At 34.4% G+C, this 20167-nt stretch overlaps 2 protein-coding genes across 2 annotated transcripts; one reads left to right on the top strand and one right to left on the bottom strand.

Annotated features, from left to right (window-relative positions):
- Positions 1-1594: 1594 nt before the first annotated feature.
- LOC130824138 (uncharacterized) lies at positions 1595-4539 on the top strand. Its single transcript, XM_057689027.1, has 4 exons — positions 1595-1717; positions 1787-2014; positions 2220-2588; positions 4486-4539. The coding sequence occupies exons 1-4, from the start codon at positions 1595-1597 to the stop codon at positions 4537-4539; spliced, it is 774 nt and encodes a 257-aa protein (XP_057545010.1).
- Positions 4540-5591: 1052 nt separating this feature from the next.
- On the bottom strand, positions 5592-19460 carry LOC130823822 (RING-H2 finger protein ATL78-like). Its single transcript, XM_057688611.1, has one exon. The coding sequence runs from the start codon at positions 15220-15222 to the stop codon at positions 14275-14277; it is 948 nt and encodes a 315-aa protein (XP_057544594.1). The 5' UTR covers positions 15223-19460; the 3' UTR covers positions 5592-14274.
- Between the last annotated feature and the right edge of the window lie 707 nt (positions 19461-20167).

Raw genomic sequence — 20167 nt, 5'->3', positions numbered from 1 at the left:
ATGACAATAACCATATACATAGATTCTTATAAAAAAGGGAAAATATATGTGGATAAGGATTGGAGTAATATCTATTTAGAACCATGACAAATTTTCATTGACAAGTAACAAGTGAGGAAAGTTGGTAGTGATTATGCAATTCAATGTCGTTCTGAACTCTTTGTGGAGAAGGCAAACAACAAGATTTATACAGTGTCTTGTTTGGATGGGAATTATGGATCACTAGTGGAAACAATCTCATGTTTTGCGGTTTTTTGGCCAATATATATTGCGGTTCAGGCCCCAAGCAAATGTGATAGCAGCAAATCCTTTTATTTGTTGCTCTGGTTTAAAATCGAAGCATAAAAGAGATTATATGCTACGATTTTGGAATGGCTAAGATAGATGCTAATAGGGCATGCTTGAGTTCTGAAAAGGCTCGTTTAGCTAAATAATCCCACTTGAAAGCCCCCTTCATAAGTAAATTATTAAGAGGTCTACTGATCGTAGCATATCCCCTTATAAACTTCCTATAATATCCATTAAGTCCCAAGAAACTCCTCAGATCTTTAATGGGCTTTGGAATAGGCCATTTAACAACTTATTCTATCTTCTCGGGATCAGTCTCAACCATATTTCCAGATACAAAATGCCATACATACTCAATCTTTCTGATCTCAGACATACACTTGCTTTCCGTAGCATAAATCTGATTAACTAACATTAGTTCAAATACTTGCTTCAAGTGTAGCTAATGCTCCTATAAGATTTTGCTATATATCAAAATATCATCAAAGAAATTAAAAACACACTTCCTTTAGAGAAGTTTAAATACCTGGTTCATCTAATGTTGGAAAGATGTAGGAATATTAATAAGGCCAAATTACATCACCAAGAACTCAAAATGACTATTATGTGACTTGAAAGGAGTCTTATAAATGCCTCTCATGCATTCTTAATTGGTGGTATTTAGACCTAAGGTCAATTTTACTAAAAATCATTGCTCTAGACAGCTCATCATTTAGCTCATCAAGTACAGGAATTAGAAACTTATGTTTGATGGTATGCTTATTTAACTTTATATAGTCAAAACATAACCTCAAAGTACCATCCTTCTTACCAGCAAGCACCACTGGTGAAGTAGAAGGGCTATTACTTTTTTAGATAACTCCTATGTTTAGCATTTCTTGGACAAGAGTTTCAATCACATCTCTTTGCTTAAGAGGATACCTATATGGCCAGATATTCACTAGTCTAGCATGAGGTTCGATAGGTATTCTATGATAAAAAAGTCCTCTAAGGGTTGGTAAGACAGAAGGATCATTAAACACATGTTTAAATTGTGCTTTAAGTTGGGTTAAGTATAAAGATTCTGCTTCCTTAGGAGGGTATGCTAAGTGATGCATCAAGAAAGAATGTGTGTTATCTATGCTGTCAGTACCCTATATCAAGCATAATTGAATGGTATCACAACCTTGGGTGAAATCTCCTTTTCTATATGTACTAGTATTGTTTGTAATTCCAAGCCAAAGAGATGCCAAAAAATTATGAAAAAGCAATATCTGAACACTTATTTCCCTATGTCTTGACATTACTATGGTGCTGCCAACTACTTATGAAAAAGGTTTACACTCCAAGCCAAGAAAAGGTGTGTCACAACAATAACGAGGCATTTATTGTCCGATGTTTGACGCAACATAAGATGCTCCATTCAAAGAGTCACATGATACCTTCTAAGGTAATATCATTCCTCTCTCTAGTACACCTTTAATTAATATTGATAGTAATGCGTCTTCTCTTATTCTAGGACCACATAAGGACGTGTCATCCCAAGAAAACTCATCTTGCATTCCCACTAATGACAGTGACATATCCTACCCTTCTCTTGGACTACAACGGGACGTGTAATCAAAACAGACCATACCCTACATTCCCACCAACGTTATCGATATCAATATTTTCACTTCACAACGTGAACATCAAAATAATACAAATAGGCGCAGTACTAGATGACCCTACACGTTATAGATGTCATGTAGGAAAACTTAATCTTCTCACACATACAAGAATCATATACAATTTAAACATTAAGTCAATTTACAGAGCATCCAACTATAAATCACTATCATGCTCAATTCTTGTTTTGTCTTATGTAACAGGCTAATAGCCATAGTTGGTCAAGGGATCCTTCTCAAAGAAAATGATAGCTAAGTCTTCAAGCCTTTTCTGACTTTGACTAGGGTGCCTATTCGGACACACAAAGATCAATCACTGGTTATTTTCTTCTTCTTGGTGATTCCCCCATAAGTTGGAAATCAAAGAAACAATCTACGGTATCCAGTTCTTCTTCGAAGGTTGAATATCATGCCTTAGCAGCAACATCTTTTGAAATAAATGGATTATGCAGTTACTTGAAGAACTTTCTGAAAAATTTGAAACCAATTACACTACATTGTGACAACCAATATACCTTACATATTGCACACAACCCAGTTCAACAAGAAAAGACAAAGCACATAGAAATCGTTTGTCATTTCACAAGGGATAAAGTGTTAACAAGTCTGATTCAGTTACAGTATCTATCAACCACTGCTTCGCAGTTGGTTGATGTCTTCACCAAAACTTTACCCTCGACACAATTTAAAATTTATTATCTAAGCTTGGGTCCTACCAATTGTCTAGTCCAAGGCTTGAGAGGGATGTTAAGCTATTAGGCAGATACATTGCCACATTATCCTAGTTTGTTTTATTTTCTAGTTAATTTTTTTCTTATACAATTCGACCTTATAACAACTTTCTTTTTTGTCATTCTTTGGTCCTACATAATGATAAGGTTCTCTTGTAAACAATAACTAGAGAATATAATAATAAAAGGGAAGTGAATGTGTGTTCATTTTATTGTGAATTTCCATAACTAATGTTTCAAGATTAAAGTTACTTTCATCATTATACCATCTCTATCATCATCATCAAAAGTGATGTGTGTTCATAATAAAATAATTAGTACTACTCTATTTAATAGAAATGGACAACTTTAAGGTTTTTTATGGTCATTACCAAATTAAATTGAGTTCATTTACATAATAATTAGTAATAATAATTGTGATAATCAACATCAACATATCGCAGATGCCTCTTAATGAAACTTCTTTTTTGTCTAGGTTACATGTTGTTGGATTTGAGTCATAACATGTATTGCAATGATAAGTGTCATAATTATTTATCTCAAAAGTTTGAGTTTATGAATTAAATTTTCTTTGAATATATTTTTAAGAATTAAATGGAAAAATATTTAATAATTAGTTTAAATCTTCATACGGATGAAGAATTTTATCTTTTTAAATATGATGATGGATATGAAAATAGTAAGAAAATTAATAATAATTTAGCATAAATTTGTAGAATCGGATCGTTAAATCGTAGATACGTAATGATTCTACCTTTACAAATTTTATTCCAATTAGAATTGTAAAATTTTGCTAATTTACGATTCTATTTACGATTTGGATCGCTCGCTTGTTTTTGAATCACAAAACCGTAAAATCGTAGATCAGAATTGCTTTTTAATAAGAATGCTCATGGTGATGATAATGTTGAACGTTAATTGCAGTAACTTTTTGTATTAGCCTAAAAAGTGTTACTTACAAAGATGAACCATAAAAAAATTAAAAGGGCTTAATTGGCTGTTTCTAAAAGTTTTTTACTATTATTTGAAATTGATATTTGATTCACAAATTTTATTTTGTTGGTTGTTAGTTGTTACTAAAAGTGAACAAGTATTTAAGTGTGATTTTTTAGATAAGCTTTTATCTTATTTGTTGTTAGTAACAGGGAACACACCTAAACTTAGGTTCGAATACGGACACGTTAATCGGGGAAATATAACTTTTTCAAAGTTATTTTTGAAAATTTTATTTTGGGAAAAAAGGAAGTTACTAAATTTTGCCACCCCTTTTCATTTTATCGCCATCCTCTCCAAATAAAATTACGAATTTGCCCCTGATTTTTAAAAAATTACAACTTTGCCACTCCCTATAAATTTCTTATTTAACAATAATAAAATTAAAAATAATAATTATTATTCAAAAAGAAAAAAAAATCGCCCAGAACCGGGCAATTGGACCCGGTTCAATTGCCAAAAAAGTGGCAATTGAACCGGGGTCCAATCGCCTAATTCTGGGCGATTAATTTTTTTTTTGGAAAATTTATAATAATAATAATAATAATAATAATAATAATAATACATTAAGAATAGATATGCATTAAATGTAAATGTAAATTAATAGGGAGAATTCCAACAGCCAATTTACTAATTGAGCTTTTTTAAATATTGTAAATGTAAATTAATTAATAGTAATTAATTCATCATACGGGAAAACTGTACTGCCACCTAGCCGCATTGTTCTGGGATTATACATTGAAACTTTATCTCATTCTTAAACACTAGTCGAGTTTATAATAAGAAACACTAGGATTTTCCAGACTGATCTAATGTTGCAATGGCAGGTCCAAGATCTTATAGAACATTGCCTTCAACTGTACATGACCAGTAAAGACTGATCTAATTAATTTTTCATTTCTCCCTTTCTTTTAATTATTATTATTATTATTATTAATATAAATTTTCCAAAAACAAAAATTAATCGCCCAGAATTAGGCGATTGGACCCCGGTTCAATCGCCCCTTTTTTGGCGATTGAACCGGGGTCCAATCGCCTGGTTCTGGGCGATTTATTTATTTATTTATTTTTTTTTGCTTTTTGAATAATAATAATTATTTTTAATTTTATTATTGTTGTTATTATTATTATTATTATTATTATTACTTTTATTATTATTAATTTTATTTATATTCTTTTTTAAAAAATATAAAAAAGTTAATTATTATTATTATTATTGTTGTTGTTATTGGTATTATTATTATTATTATTATTATTATTATTATTATTATAAATAAGAAATTTATAAGGAGTGGTAAAGTTGTAATTTTTAAAAATTAGAGGCAAATTTATAATTTTATTTGAAGGTGGTGGGGATAAAATGAGAAGGCCGGTGAGTTTAAGGATTGGGGAAAAAAAAGCTTACTTTTAAGTATTTAGCAAAAGCTACTTCACCCAAGGAAGTAGAAAAAGATTCAACAAAATCGCTGCATTCAACTGATTGCGGAAAAGAATGCAACATTGTCCAAGACTCCAAGTGCCAACAGATTGGCGGAAGTGAGGTATGAACAGGAAACCTCCGTAGATTTTAAAGTGCATCGAACTCTCAGCAATTTTTTCCTTGAATTGAGTACTATAGATGAATTTTTCCTTTTTCTTTGTTAATTGGCTAATTCAGGGTTTCTCCGATGATTTATAGTTGATTTTGGGGAACGTGATTTGGTTTTCGTTTGCTTGTTTGTTGAATCTGTTTAATCATGCGATGTGATTTATTTTTTATTGCTGAAATTTAGATAGTTTTCTTCTGAATAAGTCAGTTGCAGATTGTGCTACGAATTCTTTGTTTGCTCAAGACAATCATAAAGTGATACTCCTATTTGTTTAATTATTATTATTAGGTAATTCAAAGTAATCAAAATTAACAAGTGATAAATAAATAAATATAAGAATAAGAACAATAAACTTACGGTTGGATTGTTAGAGAATGAAGAATTTTTTTTTTTTGATAATTGGTTAAATTTATGCAAAAAAGAGAGATTAAAGGGATTTTCATGATATTGCTGGCATAAAAAAGCCCGTGGGAAAAAAACCATTGACAAAACATAAGATGTGAGGGCGCCCTTTAACATAAATGATACACCAAAAAGTGGACCGAGCCACTAAATACATCAAGGCCACACCAAAAAGGTCAGGCCCAAATAAACACAATGACCAAAGAGGTCTTACAATCCTGGGTAAAGCCACAAAACTAGCCCACCAAAAACTCCTAACACCTAGGCCAAGACCAATAATATACCTAAAGGGCCATCAACTCTTGGTAGCCAAACCAGCTGCCTCACCAATAACCCAGAAATACTAACACCACCATTGGAGAGCTCCATCCTAACAACAGCAAAACCACCGAAGTACGCCCGAGCCATCCTAACACTAGCAAACCACGAAAGTACGCCAGTAAAATTTGATAATTGGAGAACTCTATCTTTGGTTGTTTCATTATAATTTGAGTTTTTGCAATTTTTAGTTGATCTGATATATTTGTCAATTGCATATGATTCAAAGTGGCTTGATATGTTGTGAATTGTGATTTTAATTGATGTGGTAATAATCTGGCGTGTTGTTTATTTGCTTGAGTATTTACTTTAAGCTCACATGTTGAGTTGCAACATATGGATCTGAAGACATTCTATATGTGCATTGTTAATGACTTGCTAATGTTTACTTAGATTTCTCTAATGTAGGTGAACAGTGGTGGGATTGCTGAACCTAATAGTTGGACTAATTTGTACACAATGCTTGTAGTCAGGACTCTATTGTGCTACTTCTTTTTGGGTTTTCTTGAATTCCTGCTCTATTTCGGGCTCACATGTGTTATTTACTCCTCCGTCCCTACTATTTAGCTCCATTTACTCTTGGTATGGAGACTAAGGAATTGGGTATAGTGTGTTAAAGTAGTGGAATACTTAGAACTAAGAGAGATAATATAGAGAGTAAAAGTGGAGGCGTTATGTTCAAGAATAAAAATGGGGATTGCGAGAAAATTAAATGGAAAATAAAGTAAATTTAGTGGGATAGAGGAGTATATATTTTCCTTCACGTATCCTTCTTGGTGATAGGTAAAGGGATTAGGTGGTAAAATTAACAATCATTCATTATGTATAAATGAAAGAATCTTCACCTTTATTTAGTCCAGACTATGAGTATTTTCATGACCTTATAGAAATTTCCTAGCTGGAAATGAAAAAGATGAATGGTATGTGAATAGGTATATAAATGAGGAAGATAAGGGATAGGAACAGGTGGTAAGATGAAGGTAAGGTTGATAGGTATATAAATGAGGAAGATAAGGGACGGTAATAGGTGGTAAATTCACAATCTTTATGTCCAGACAAAGACTAAAACCATGCTATAACTTTAATTTACATATAGATAGTTACATGATCTTGCAGATTATGCTGGCGTGAAATTGTAGATTGGAATGGTGGGTGAATCTGTATAGATTATAGGAATGAAAAAGATAAGGTAAGGGAAGTACTTGCATTTATGGCATTTAGGGATAAAGTCGGCCTTGTTTTTACACTATGAGTTGGAATTTTGTTTTTGATTTTATTACGTGGCATTTAAGGATAAAGTCGGGGGAGGATACATGATACTTGCGTTGGAGCTTGGTAAAGTGGATTGAAGTAACTGATCATATATTTTTTTTGTTGTTTTGCTTTTGCTGTTCGGAGAAGTTTTAGTAAATACCTTGGATGCTTATTGCTTAATTGATAGTTTTTAGAGCTTGATGGTCTCTATGTTCATTATTATTTTTTTCCTGTATTTTTGTGTGATGTACAGTTTAGTGATTGTCAAATAAGTAAAAAAATTTCAAATAATATGATGTCATTTCCACACAGGTAAATGAGCAGTCATTATCAATCTTTTTTCAGATACATGTAATTGATTTGTTGAATAGAAGTCCATGTATCAGTTGTTAAAAAAATTCTAGCATCAATCTTTTTCAAGTAACTCTTAAGCTTTCTTTTTTCAGATATAAAAATCTCATAACAATCTTTAGCAATAGTCACTCTAGAAGGCACACGAAACCTAGGCTCTGAAACACTTGTATAATGCAAAACACCTAGACCCTCAACAAACTTAAATGGAAGCTCATCAACTATTATCATAAAAGACAAGGCATTTCTACAACTCATTGCATCAAATTTGTTATAAGTAATACTAACATTACCAGCTTGCTTATCTTTACCATCATAATGAAAAGAAAGTAAACTTTGCTTTGAGTCTTTAGGGGTATTGTAGGGATACTTACGACACTTGTTAATGTGAGCCCACAAAGTACTAATTCTATTCTTTTTTGTGTCACAATTGTATTTAATCTAACAATATTTGCAAGAAGCTCGAACTCCGTCACTAGTTTCTTCTTTGTCAAAGTGATCCCACACTGGAGATCTATCTTTCATCCTTTTCCTCACAACTTTCTTGGAAGAAGCAGTAGATTGGGCATTAACTTCTCCAGTACTAAAACAAAAAAAGAAAACAAAAACAAAATAAGAACTAATATCTAATATACAACAGAGCGGACGAAATAATAGACACAAAGCAGACAAAAAACAGTAGCAAAATACAACAAAAATACAATCCAAATTGAACTAAACAGAAGACGATGAATAGAAGAAGAAAAAAATAATAAAATATAGCAAAAATACAATCCAAATTGAACTAAACAAAAGACGATGAACAGAAGACGAAAAAAATAACAAATACATCTAAAATAACAAATTACAACAAATAAATCTAAATCTAAAATAAAAGGGGGGAAAATAAACGAAAAATAAGGGATAAATCTAAATAAGTAAGCGAAAATAACAAATAAATCTAAATCTAAAACCTAATAAGCGAATGCAAATAAAGGATATTACCTTTGGTCTTCCATTGAGAAGAGATGAGATGAGAATTGAGAAGGTATCAAGAATGGTCGAATGAAAGAGATGAAAACTGAGAAGATGAATGGTATCAATTATCAAGAATGGTCGAATGAAAGAGATGAGATGAGATCATGAGAAGGAATGGTCAGTGTACTCAATGAAGTATCAGGAATGGTGAAATCCTGAAAGGAAGAGGGAGTCAGGGAAGGGGAGCGCTGTACCTAGGGTTCCAATTTCCAAATGAATTCTGATTTTTTTCTTATTTATATTCTGCTGCTAGGGTTTTATTCTTATTGGACTTGGGCCTATTCAATCCCTTAGAATTTCGGTCTAGTTCGGTTTTTTCGGTTTTTTGGGACCCTGAACCGAAATCGAACCAAACCAAAATTTTTTGAAAAACTTTTGTCCAAACCAAACCATATTTAAAATATTACCAAATCAAATTTCTTTTTCGGTCTGGTTCGGTTTGGTGTTCGGTTTTTCACCAAATTAATTACACCTCTAGGGATGTTGGTGAGGTGGAGGGCGACAGAACCCTGGTAGTGACTCAGCAGAGGTGGTGGTGGGGCTTGTCGATGGCTGGAGGTTGTGCGTCAAATGGATTGGGTGGGTTTGAAGGGTTTGTGTCGAATAGGGTTTAGGGTCGAATTAGGGTTAGGGTTTTGCAGGAATTGGGACCAGGGATGAGGATGATTCTGGTGAGGGCAGCGGAAGCCCTGTGGCGACTCTGCGAAGGAGGCAGTCGGGCTTGTCTATCGCGGGTGGGTCTGGCTTTGTTGGGTTGAATGGTATGGTTGTGTTTGATTAAGGTTTAGGGTTACAAAAACCCCTAATTTCCTCTAGAAATTTCTGGTTTGCTTCTTAGGAATGGGCATGGTTGGCGGCAAGTCTGGTGTGACTCTCCATTAGAGCTGCCATGAATGAGTTGACCTTTTCATCAAAGCTTTGGGTCAAGTTTTGGATTTGGGTAGGAAGGGCTTGTTGAAGTTCTTGAATGACTCCTTCACGCTGTTCCAGGTGTGAGGATTGGGTGGGAGGCGCCTGACCGGTGGCCGGTGGCCGGAGACTATTCCAGGTGGCTTAGGTACCACTGTTATGACGGTGGTTGGGGGAGGCACCACAGAAGGTGGCAGCTGCGATGGTAGATGAGGCAGGGCTGTTTGGGTGATGATGCACAGTACACAGTAGCAAATAATGAGTAAGAAAAAGAGAGATTGAGGGAAAGATTGCTAATTAGATTAATCAAGCTCTTCTAGTGGCTTTCACTCCAAAACAGCCAAAGGTATTACACATTCAAAAGATGAGAGGTTACACATTATAATCCTACAGTATATATACTACTTCTACTCATCCATGTTTCTCTAAAAACAGTAAAATGCTACTAAGGTACTAACACAAGTACTACTAATTAAGGAAACACAGTTTCCCACTATCTTCATGCTATCCTTGCTTTGTCCTTCTTGTGCTCTTCCTAGTGTAAGTGAATCTTAGTTGTGGTCCCCCCTCTTGAATCATTGCAGTCTACTTGAAATTGCAACCGTACCGACAGTAGGGCATAGCCTCCCGCCATTGCGAGAAGCTACCAACTCACTTTTATGGGCTGTTTGAGGCAATTGCAAGAGTTGGCTCAGTTGCTTATAAGTTGGATCTGCCCGCAAACAGCAAAATCCACCCTGTTTTTCATGTTTCCCTACTTAAGCAAGTCGTGGGATCTACTCTAACCTCCTCTAGCATATGATTCACATTAACTATGTCTAGAGATTGTTGTGCAACCTAATCAAGTGCTAGGGATCAGAGACAAGCAGAATGGGCGAGACGAGGGAAGGGAAGTGCTCATTCAATGGAAAGATTTATCAGATTCGGAAGCCACTTGGGAAGACTACTAGACCATTGATATGCAATTTTTGTATTTCCACCTTAAGGACAAGGTGAGTGTTTTGGCAAGGGGGTAATGTAATGAATCAAGAGGGGGACCACAATTGAGATTTACTTACTCTAGGAAGGGGACAAGAAGGACAAGCAAGGATAACATGAATTGAGTAGAAAGCTGTTTTTGGATGAGTAGTAGTATTATATACTATGGGATTGTAGTGTTTAGGATCATCTTTTGAATGTGTAATGCCTTTGGCTATTTTGGCGTGAAAGTCACTCGAAGAGCTTGATTAACCTAATCAGTAATCTTCCCCTCAAATCTCTCTTTTACCTTCTGTTTTGCCACTGTACTTTCTTCAACCTTGTGCTACTGTGTGTTTTGAACATCTGCAGGTCAGCCCCCAACCATCCCTGCTGCCGCCTGTGAGTGGTGTTCACCGGCAGCCCTCATTACACATTTTGTTGCTGTTGCGCCACAGCCGACTCATTTGTGTGAGGCCATTTGTCGAAATTGCTTGTTATGTTTTCTGAGGACTTGTTTTGGCACACATGTCATTAATTATGTACATCTACAAAGATGGTTTACCAAATTTCGATAAACTAAATCAAGTTCTTGGGGGGAAAAAGGTGGTTATGAGTGGTTTATGATTATTGCAGACTGTGTAGATAATCACTAACTTCTGCAGACGTAGTATGAAATAGCTTGGACATGCTATTGCTCTTTTTTAGTTGCAGAACTCTTAGAAAATATGTTTGTGCTTCTAGATTGTATCTTATTTAATTCTGCTGTTAGAATTTAACAAATCCGAGGGTCAAATTTTCTTTGAAATGATGTCTACCTTTAGCTAGGCCTTTGTATTTGGGCTTTGGTCTATGTTTTAAGGCATTTTCTTTTGGTTTTCCTAGTATGATATTACCCTTTAAAGTTGTGTTTTCTCTTGATGTACTTTGATGTTCATTTTGTTTAAATTCCTACATTAGGATGTTGCAGTGATCCTGTTTTTTGTGTGCATAAAATTGTTTCATCCTTGGCTTAGTTTCTGCAGAGAGACTATCTTTTTGAGCTGCACGTACCTGTTGCTTCTTAACCAAGTTTATATTATATCTTGTGCTGACCTTGCTGCATGCAAGCAGAGAGATGACTCGGGAGGGACCATCTTCTTGATCTGTATGTATCATTGTTTCTCAGAGAAGATTATATTTTAAATTATTAGTCTACCTTGTAAACTTTGATACTGGCTGTATGTAATGCAACAAGAAGATCCTTCGATACAAGCTAAGTTCAGTACCTCTTTGGTCAACTATGTGTCTCTGGTTGAGGGGGGTTCCCTGGTCCAAGCTTTGACTTCTGCTTTTTCAACCAAGTGATGTGCCTGGCTTCTGTATGATTGTACAAATATTTTAATGGTCTTGTTTTGTTGTTTGACTCATGTCTTATTTGGTTTTAACCAATTTGAAATTACCAGATTCATTTGCTATAGTTGCAATAGGATCTTCAGTCAGCTAGGACTCTTGGCAACTCCTTTTACAGTCATCTTCATGTCAAGGTGCTAAGGAGGGATGAGGTAGAGTGTCGGGAAACAGAAATAAAATGTGTTTTAAATTAAATTTTTGGTATGGATGCATTTTTGTGAATCTCCGTGCGTGAATGGGCATAACTAATTTTTCTATGGGAATTATTTTTTCTCCGTAATCTTAGCAGGCTCAAGTAAGATGGAACTTTATTGGGAAAGTTCGAAACTTGAGTCTGTAGAATTGACATTTTCTAACACTCATAACAGTTATATCTTGTTCTCTGAGCTATCAATCGCAATGGGATATCTAGCTGACAGTTTACTTTCTAAGAATGACTAAAGGGATTTTGCAACTAATATGCAATTTGTTAATATTTTAATACGCACTTGTGAATCCTTGTTAAATCCCAATATTATGGTTTATTTCTTTCTTGTTTCTTAAAAAGTCCTTAATAATTATGAGATTTGACAGTGATAATTTTTACCGATGAATCACAAGCTACTATTATGTAACTGATGTGACATTAATAATGGAGGATTTAGGTTTGATGTTTGTTACCTGGATTCAGGAACTCATATCCATCATAAGCATGTATTCAAGTGTCAGCATCGGCTAAATTATGGAAAAATACATTTTATTGTCCAAAATAAAGTCCAAGTTGTCCGATTATCAAGGATCCGACATGACAAATTTAGGTAATATGTAGTGTCCGGGCAACAAAGGTGATATACTAGTGAAAATGAGTTGTAGTTTTCTGTGCCGTATTTGATTGTCCATAAAAAAGATGAAGGGGTGGGAGGGGGGGGGGGGGGGGGTGTGGTGTTAAAGGGAAATGGAAATTGATACAAGTAATTGAAGCTTTAATGATAAGGGATAAGGTGAGATTCAGAGTCAAAAGTTTAATGGGCTTTGCAAGTATCAACTATCAACTCAAGCATTAGACTAGATACTTTTGAGTGCTATTTCTTTCTTTCTTGTGGCCCACTTGTCATTATGCATGTTATTGTTTGTGAAACTGCTCTTGGCTAATAAGAAATCTGTTGGCTATCGTCTTGTGTAATCACTAATGGGGTTCGGTGTTTCCTGGTTCATTGAGTTCTGTTGCTATGCTACAAATTCTTTCTTTTGGTGCACATATTGGTTTCTCTCTCACCTTCCACATTTTCAGCTCCACATTTTTTTCTTAGTCTGTTTCCTTCTATCAACCTTGCAGTACCTTTTTGAAGGAGCTGTTGGAAGCTGAATTCAGCTGCACTTGGTATAGATTAATATATACTGTGCAGCATTTCAAAACATTTTGTTCACCTCTTGATGATTTGGAAATTGGAATTTCAATCCGCAAGACGAAATGGGATCTAATTTTACTATTTTTATTCAATTTAGTATAGGTGGATTCATGTGATCTCTGATATTATTAACTTATTCCATATTCACTGGAAGTATTGCAAAAAGCTGTTGACATCTTTCGATTAATACTCTAAATTATCTCTTGAATTTTATATATGTTTGGTCCCATCCTTTTTGTCTTAAGTATTCATTTGTGTAAAGCTTATCGCGACATTACATGGCCTACTGACTCGCTTCGTCTCCAATGAAGTGGATATTTCCATACTCACATTTCAGCTGTTCACTTGTTTCATAACTTTTCTTGGTTAAGTTTCCCATTGTTTTAATATTCTGGCTGTGGTTCTAGAGCCACTATGTTTCCAATTATTCCAATTGAACTATTTTGCATTAAATATGACTTTCCATCTTTTGAAGGGCTCACCGCTTATGCTTCACTATGAACATAGCATTTGTAGAACTACACTATTATTTTATTTTGTGCCTTTTTTTTTTTGTTTTTTTTGCTAATCCAAAAATATTGCTATTTTCAGTGAGAGTAATGCTTTTTTGATATTTTTATTTGTATATTATTTCTTGACATAAAGATAACACCTGTAGATGAATATGTTCCATATGCCACTTTGAAATTCAACTGTTTTTTTACTGGTTTACAGAAAGTTGATTTATTTATTTATTTATTTATGTTATTGGACATGTGACTTCCAGTTAAGTTTTAATATCAACTGGTGGGGATTAAATGTCGATGGTAGAGTTCCTCAAATCCTGCCTGTAGCACTGTAACAGGATATCAGTGGATATTGTTTGGTAAAAGTATGCTAATTTAAAACAAGCTAAGTGCTATATGCAAACAATCGTTCCTGACTGTACAATAAATCTGCAGCTGGAAGCTACATCAGCCCTTGTGACATATTGTACTCTGCCTCCGGGCACCATGAAATATACAAGTTACAATTTGGACAAACGAGGACTCTAATACTATCAGCTAGCACTGTAACTTCTTACAGCATCTTCACGTTCTAATGGTGCCATGTTTATAATAGTTGCCTGTGAAGGAAGTGGCTGTGATGAGCTAGCCTGATCACAGCCAACGATTTTCTGACATGTTTCGATCAAGCAGTGCCTGCAGGTGGGGCATGAAGAGTGAGTGTTGAGCCACTTATCAATACAGCGGATGTGGAAGCCATGGTGGCATTTCGGCAGGAGCCGCAATCTCTCTCCTGGAGCAAACTCTGACAGACATATAACACACTCTGTACCAAGACCAGGGAGCTTCAGGTTTGGTGAGTAATTCACTACAGCAAAAGTCTTTAATGCTTTTTTCTTGATGCCTGTACCTTTTGAACCTGAAGTGGGGGAAGGGTTGCTGCTGTCGCTGTTAGATTCTGGTGGCATGAAACTTGAACATCGTAGTGCACACTTGATTATAGAGTTTAATCCTAGTGAGCAGATTAAGGCACACAAGAGGACTGATAACACCATCACCACATTGGCATCAAAGCCATTGGTGCCACTGTAAGGTTCTGTGGTGTCTACTGGATTGTATGTTCTCCGGGGAGACGTACTGCTTGCTGTTAGAGTTTGGTAAGGAGGGTTGTGTTGGAGCAATTTTCTTGAAGATTGAAGGTTTCTTGGTTCTTGGTAGAGTAGAGGGGAGAACATGGAAGATGACAAGGTTTCCATCTTTTTTGTGTTTGTTTCAACTTTCAAGTACGTAGGGTTAGTAGTCCCAAGTTTATGTGATAGGAAGAATATATAGACCATAGAGGCTAAGAATTTTGCTGATTTGGCCTTTTTAGGCACATTAACAATATGATTGCTCTTTTTATTCAAAAGTTGCCACCCCTTGAGAATTGATTGATAAATTCCTGTGGAGTCTTTATTTTTTTTATCCTTTATTACTTCCAAAGCACAAAAAGAGCCACCCATGGGTAAAATTATTATTTTGCTTGATTTAGTTATAAAGAATGATGTATACTAAAATACTTTGAATAGTTATTGAATCAGCATGTTACTCGGAATACTGTACGTCTATACCCATATTGAACACGGGTACATATTTAAGTGGCTGGACTTTTTTGAATCAAATCGGAGTGTTTTAGTGTTCTATTCATGTTGATTTTGAGAATCCTACACGAGTATTTTAGGTAAAGCGAAGAGTTCGAGTAACTAATTAACAATATTGAATTATGTTGAATTTAAAGTGGCTTCGTACACTGTTGATTTCTTGTTAGTTTGCTAGCGTATTGATAAATGATAACTATATTGAAAAGTTTCGGTCTTTTCATTTTTGAACGAAGTTATAAACAATATTTAGATTTAATGGATAAATAATCAAGAATTAAGAATAAATAATAAATGTTCAGATAATATTAATGGAGGTATTGTGAAAGTATTGAATATTGGAGTATAAGATAATTATTATAACCTTGAAATTAGCTTGCCAATCTATTCTTGGAAATGGGTTGATACTTGATACCCTTCCCCCTTTTCCTATTTTTTTTAGCGATATCTGATTAGCATGTTTTGATTTGACCTTCTTTCAATGAACTCTTTCAGCAGTATTGAATAATGAATATACCACCATCTATATGGCATGGCCCACCCACTAAAGTTCTTAATGGATTTTTTAATCAATATACAGTCCTGTCCTCTTTTACAAAAATATGTTGCCATACGGAAAATTTCGTTACTGGTGAACCATATCTATCTCAATGTCATTTGAGCACCTCTTTGCCTAAGCTGAGTATGAAGACATTTCTTTCTTTAGTGATATGGACATAAATAAAGGGTTCTTTTTTGGTAGAGTTGATGGATTACTGTACGCTAATTTTTGAAATTGGGATAGATCATGATAGATTCTAGGCTGTTTTTGATGAGGCGTTTGAGTTACGTTGCAGTGAAATTTTAGTGATTTTACAGAAATGAGTATCATTGTCCAATTGAGGTTAATGGGTATTTATATAGTTCAAAAATGCGGTAACCGTCGCGATCTCGGTAACAGAACGAGATGCGGTAATGGGGGAGATGCGGCTATTGTAACGCCCTAATACGGATCAAAAACATTATATATTCCTTGATATGGTCTAAATTGCGTTTTTTTTACACGTATACAACGCAAAAATATTGGTTCTTTTTTTTAAAACCTTTAGAATGTGACCGATGCGATGCGACCTTATTTTTGTAGTATGGGTATAAGTCAAATCTGAATTAGCTTATAAACTTATCGAAATTTACCTTTTACGATAACTATGTTTTATTTTGCCTTTGTAAATTTGAAAAAAAAAAAATTATACTTTTATTTGTGACTTTTTAGCTAGTACAATTATTTCCCAAAATGATTTTAGAGTTTATAAGCTCTTAAGTTTTTCATCTAGCCTGTAGGCCCTGTACTTAGCTTTCAACTTTAAATTGCTTTTTCAGATCCTAGATCAACTACCTTATCAGGGTTATATTTCGCATCGGGTTGTGATAAGGCATGTCAAGCTACTTTCTTAATAATCCTAACGAATTTTTTTCTTTGAAATATCATGGGCTATTTGTCCCTTATAAATGCTCATGAGCTATATCCTTTTGAGAGAGATTAGGCCATTAGGGTAATGATATGACCGGATTTGATAACAGGATGGACTTGTGTTATCAATTATCACTCTTTTCAGTTCATAATATTCTAAAAATTGTTAGGTGTATGAAAACTAGTAGGAGTTGTATTTTATTAAAATTTTATGTTGACAAATAATATACTCACGTTGGTATCAATATTTAATTAAGTTGCAGAGGTATAAGTAATGGATGAAGCATTTTCTTAGGTTGCAGGATTGTTTGAGTGATAAGGCATATGGAGAGTGCTCTGTCTTATTGTTTTCTTTGCTGATTCTAGTGGTAAAGTTTAAGATCTTGTAGATGAGTCTAAAACTAGAATTCTTTCAAGTTGCGTTTGAGAATAAGCATTTCATTTAAATTATAGATTTCAATTATTAAATCACCAATGCAGAATTTGAAAGTGACAAGGTTTTGGAGGTCATTTTCAAATCTTCATCTTTAACCATTTTTATAGCAATTGTGGATTTGACTCAAATTCAGATTTAAAATTATTTTATTTGTCAAATCTATATTTTTAAATAAAATTCTCATTCCCAAATATAGCACTAGGAGATTTCGAAACATAGTGAAACAACATTGAATGAGTGAAACAATTTCTATTGACCGTGAAATTGGCTTCGTGACCGATATTGTGTACTATGTTCAGCGACCAACTGGCTTTTCCACAAGACTTAAAAAGTAAGAATTTAAAGTTGCTTTAGGGGATACAACTTTTGCCAATCTAAAAGTTGACATGATTCTTAGTTTTGCTAAAGCTGAAACCATGTATAATTTCTCATTTTGTGCATTACAGCCTTGATTGAAAACTAAGGCTAAAAATAGATAGCTACTTTGCTCTACATATCTTTAACTTTGATGTTGCAATTTTACAACTCATCTTAGATTTTAAGATTCACTGGACTTTAATTGAGAGTAGAAAGTAGAAGTTTCTTTGTTTTTACCATAAAGCCGAAAGCTGGTCGACATTCAAAAAGGGTAAGGTTTAGGGCAAGAAGACATTGATCACATGCCACAGCGGGACAATATGGGGACTAGGAGCTTGTAATGTTGTATTGGTACGTAACAGAGTGATATCTGTCAAATGAATGGTTTTAGTGGGGATAGTTGTGGTTGTTCTTAGGAGGGTTCCACAAGTTACATAAAGAGGGAAAAAGAAGGGTATACCGGTTGAATCAAGGGTAGATAACGACTTATAGTACAAGGAGATTGGGTTCTAATTGCAATGCATTACAGTTAATCAATATTGCTTTCGTACAATAATGCACGATATTTTCGTACTCTTAAGAATTAATGGTAAACTTCCAATTTCTTATAACAGCTAAAATGCATTTGAAATTGTGGTTAAGGTTTCGTTATGGTTACTTTCCTTTTGAAAAGACGCTATACATTGATTAAGCTATTCCCCCCCTTCCTAAGCTATGTTTCACCTTTATATTTATGAGTCTATAATTTTAATCAAACAAGAATATGTCTTTGGGATGTAGGGAGTATTTGCTTATTGTTTTAGGTTGAACTTATTTCACTTCTGATTAGTGTCTCTGTCTCTTATCCTAAATATCTTCTAAGGCAGCCAGGCCCCAGAGTTTGGTTGTATAATTATGAGTACTTTGTAACAAGCTGTGATTGTAGTTTGCTACTATGTACTAGTTTATGTATTGTTAGTTGCGACTAGCTAGGTACTTGCTAGAACTGGTGACGGCTATAATTGACAGCTCTCGGTAGCTATTGTATGCAAAATACAATTAACACTAGGTGGCTAGGTGCTTGTTTGTCAATTTCCACAACACTAGAACTCCCAATTTGTTGTCTATTCAGGACTTAAAATGACAGTTACCAACTTACTATTTGTTGTTTGTGTCGGAATATAACTCAAATATGATTCTATATCGAAGAATTTGAGAAAGGTTGACTAACATATATACTTAATGGACTACTCCTATTACCAATTGGTTTTAGGATGGAACCTCATTGGGTTTGTGTGTAGTCAATTCTCCTCTAGTGTGGATTTCAGTCTGCTTATTTAGGTATCTTGGTTAAACGAAAACGTTACATATATAACTTCTTCCCGGAAATGTTACGCTTTTTTATATACTGACGGAAATTTCTTTGCCCAGATAGCCACATAGGAAAAGTGAAGCTTTCCTTTCAAATTAATGACCATTGAACTTTCTTAGATTTTTCCATAAGTTGAATTATCCATAAATTTTTGTGGGTAAGTTGGTTTGGAACTAATGAGATTACTTGCTATCTATGACAGATTGACAGTTTAGGTTTGGTGTGTTCAAAGAAGATTATTTGAATGAATTGTGCTTTTCAGGAGTTAACTGTTGAGGTATCTTTTCTGTGTGCTAGAACTTTCTGTTGGATCAACTTTCTCTAATGCTGATGCGACCGGAGAAGAAGGGTAAAGGTGTAAAAAAATGTCGTTTTACTCTTTATTTTATGATAGTGAGAAAGAAAAACAAGGATAAGCTGAGTGTAAAGTGAACGGGTAATGTCCATTACTCCATTTACTCTTGTATTTCTTTTCACTTTTATTTTTGATAACTATGCAATCAGTATTAGTGATTTAACATGGGAGAAACTTTTCAGAAAATAAGAAATCAAAATTAAAAAAATAGAAAAAAAGGAACTCAATCTACATCTACCTACTGTTATGGTGTGGGTCCTCTATGATTGGTGTCTTCTGGAGATTGAGCTGTATGGTTACTGTTGTGCACATGTATATGTTCTGGGCTTCTCATGTAGTGTTGTAAGTTTTAACAGTTAGCTTTGTGGTCTTTGTTCTACTATCACTTCAACTCATTATGTCTACTTGATCCATTATATGACCCATCATGGAGGTTTTGCCTTACAAAAATTGTTAAAGAAGGTTTAATTGAGAGACGCGTCTTATATATGGGTTATATAGTCCATCTCATACATGTTAAGTGAATATAGGCCTTTTGTTTGAGGTTTGTTTTATCGAGAGATGGTCTCTCACAATAGTAGTTCTTTGTCTTAAGTTTGAAGGTTGGTTTTTTTTTTTTTTTTTTTTTTTTTTTTTTTTTTTGCCAGAAACTGTTGTATGAGTAGATTATTACTTATTAGTACTTGTCAGACACTGGATGCACTTTATTCACAAGTACTTACACCGGAAGCTGGCGGAGTATTTTCCTTGCGACTTCCGTTGCAGTTAAAATTGCAATACGGTAACGGGTGATTAGTTGTCTTTAACTATGAGATACTCATGTTTAAATGAGTTTGGCATCATTTTTATTTTACTTTGTAT

The sequence above is a fragment of the Amaranthus tricolor genome, chromosome 9 (genome assembly GCF_026212465.1).
Source record: "Amaranthus tricolor cultivar Red isolate AtriRed21 chromosome 9, ASM2621246v1, whole genome shotgun sequence".
NCBI lineage: Eukaryota > Viridiplantae > Streptophyta > Magnoliopsida > Caryophyllales > Amaranthaceae > Amaranthus > Amaranthus tricolor.
This window is presented reverse-complemented; position numbering and strand designations above follow the sequence as displayed.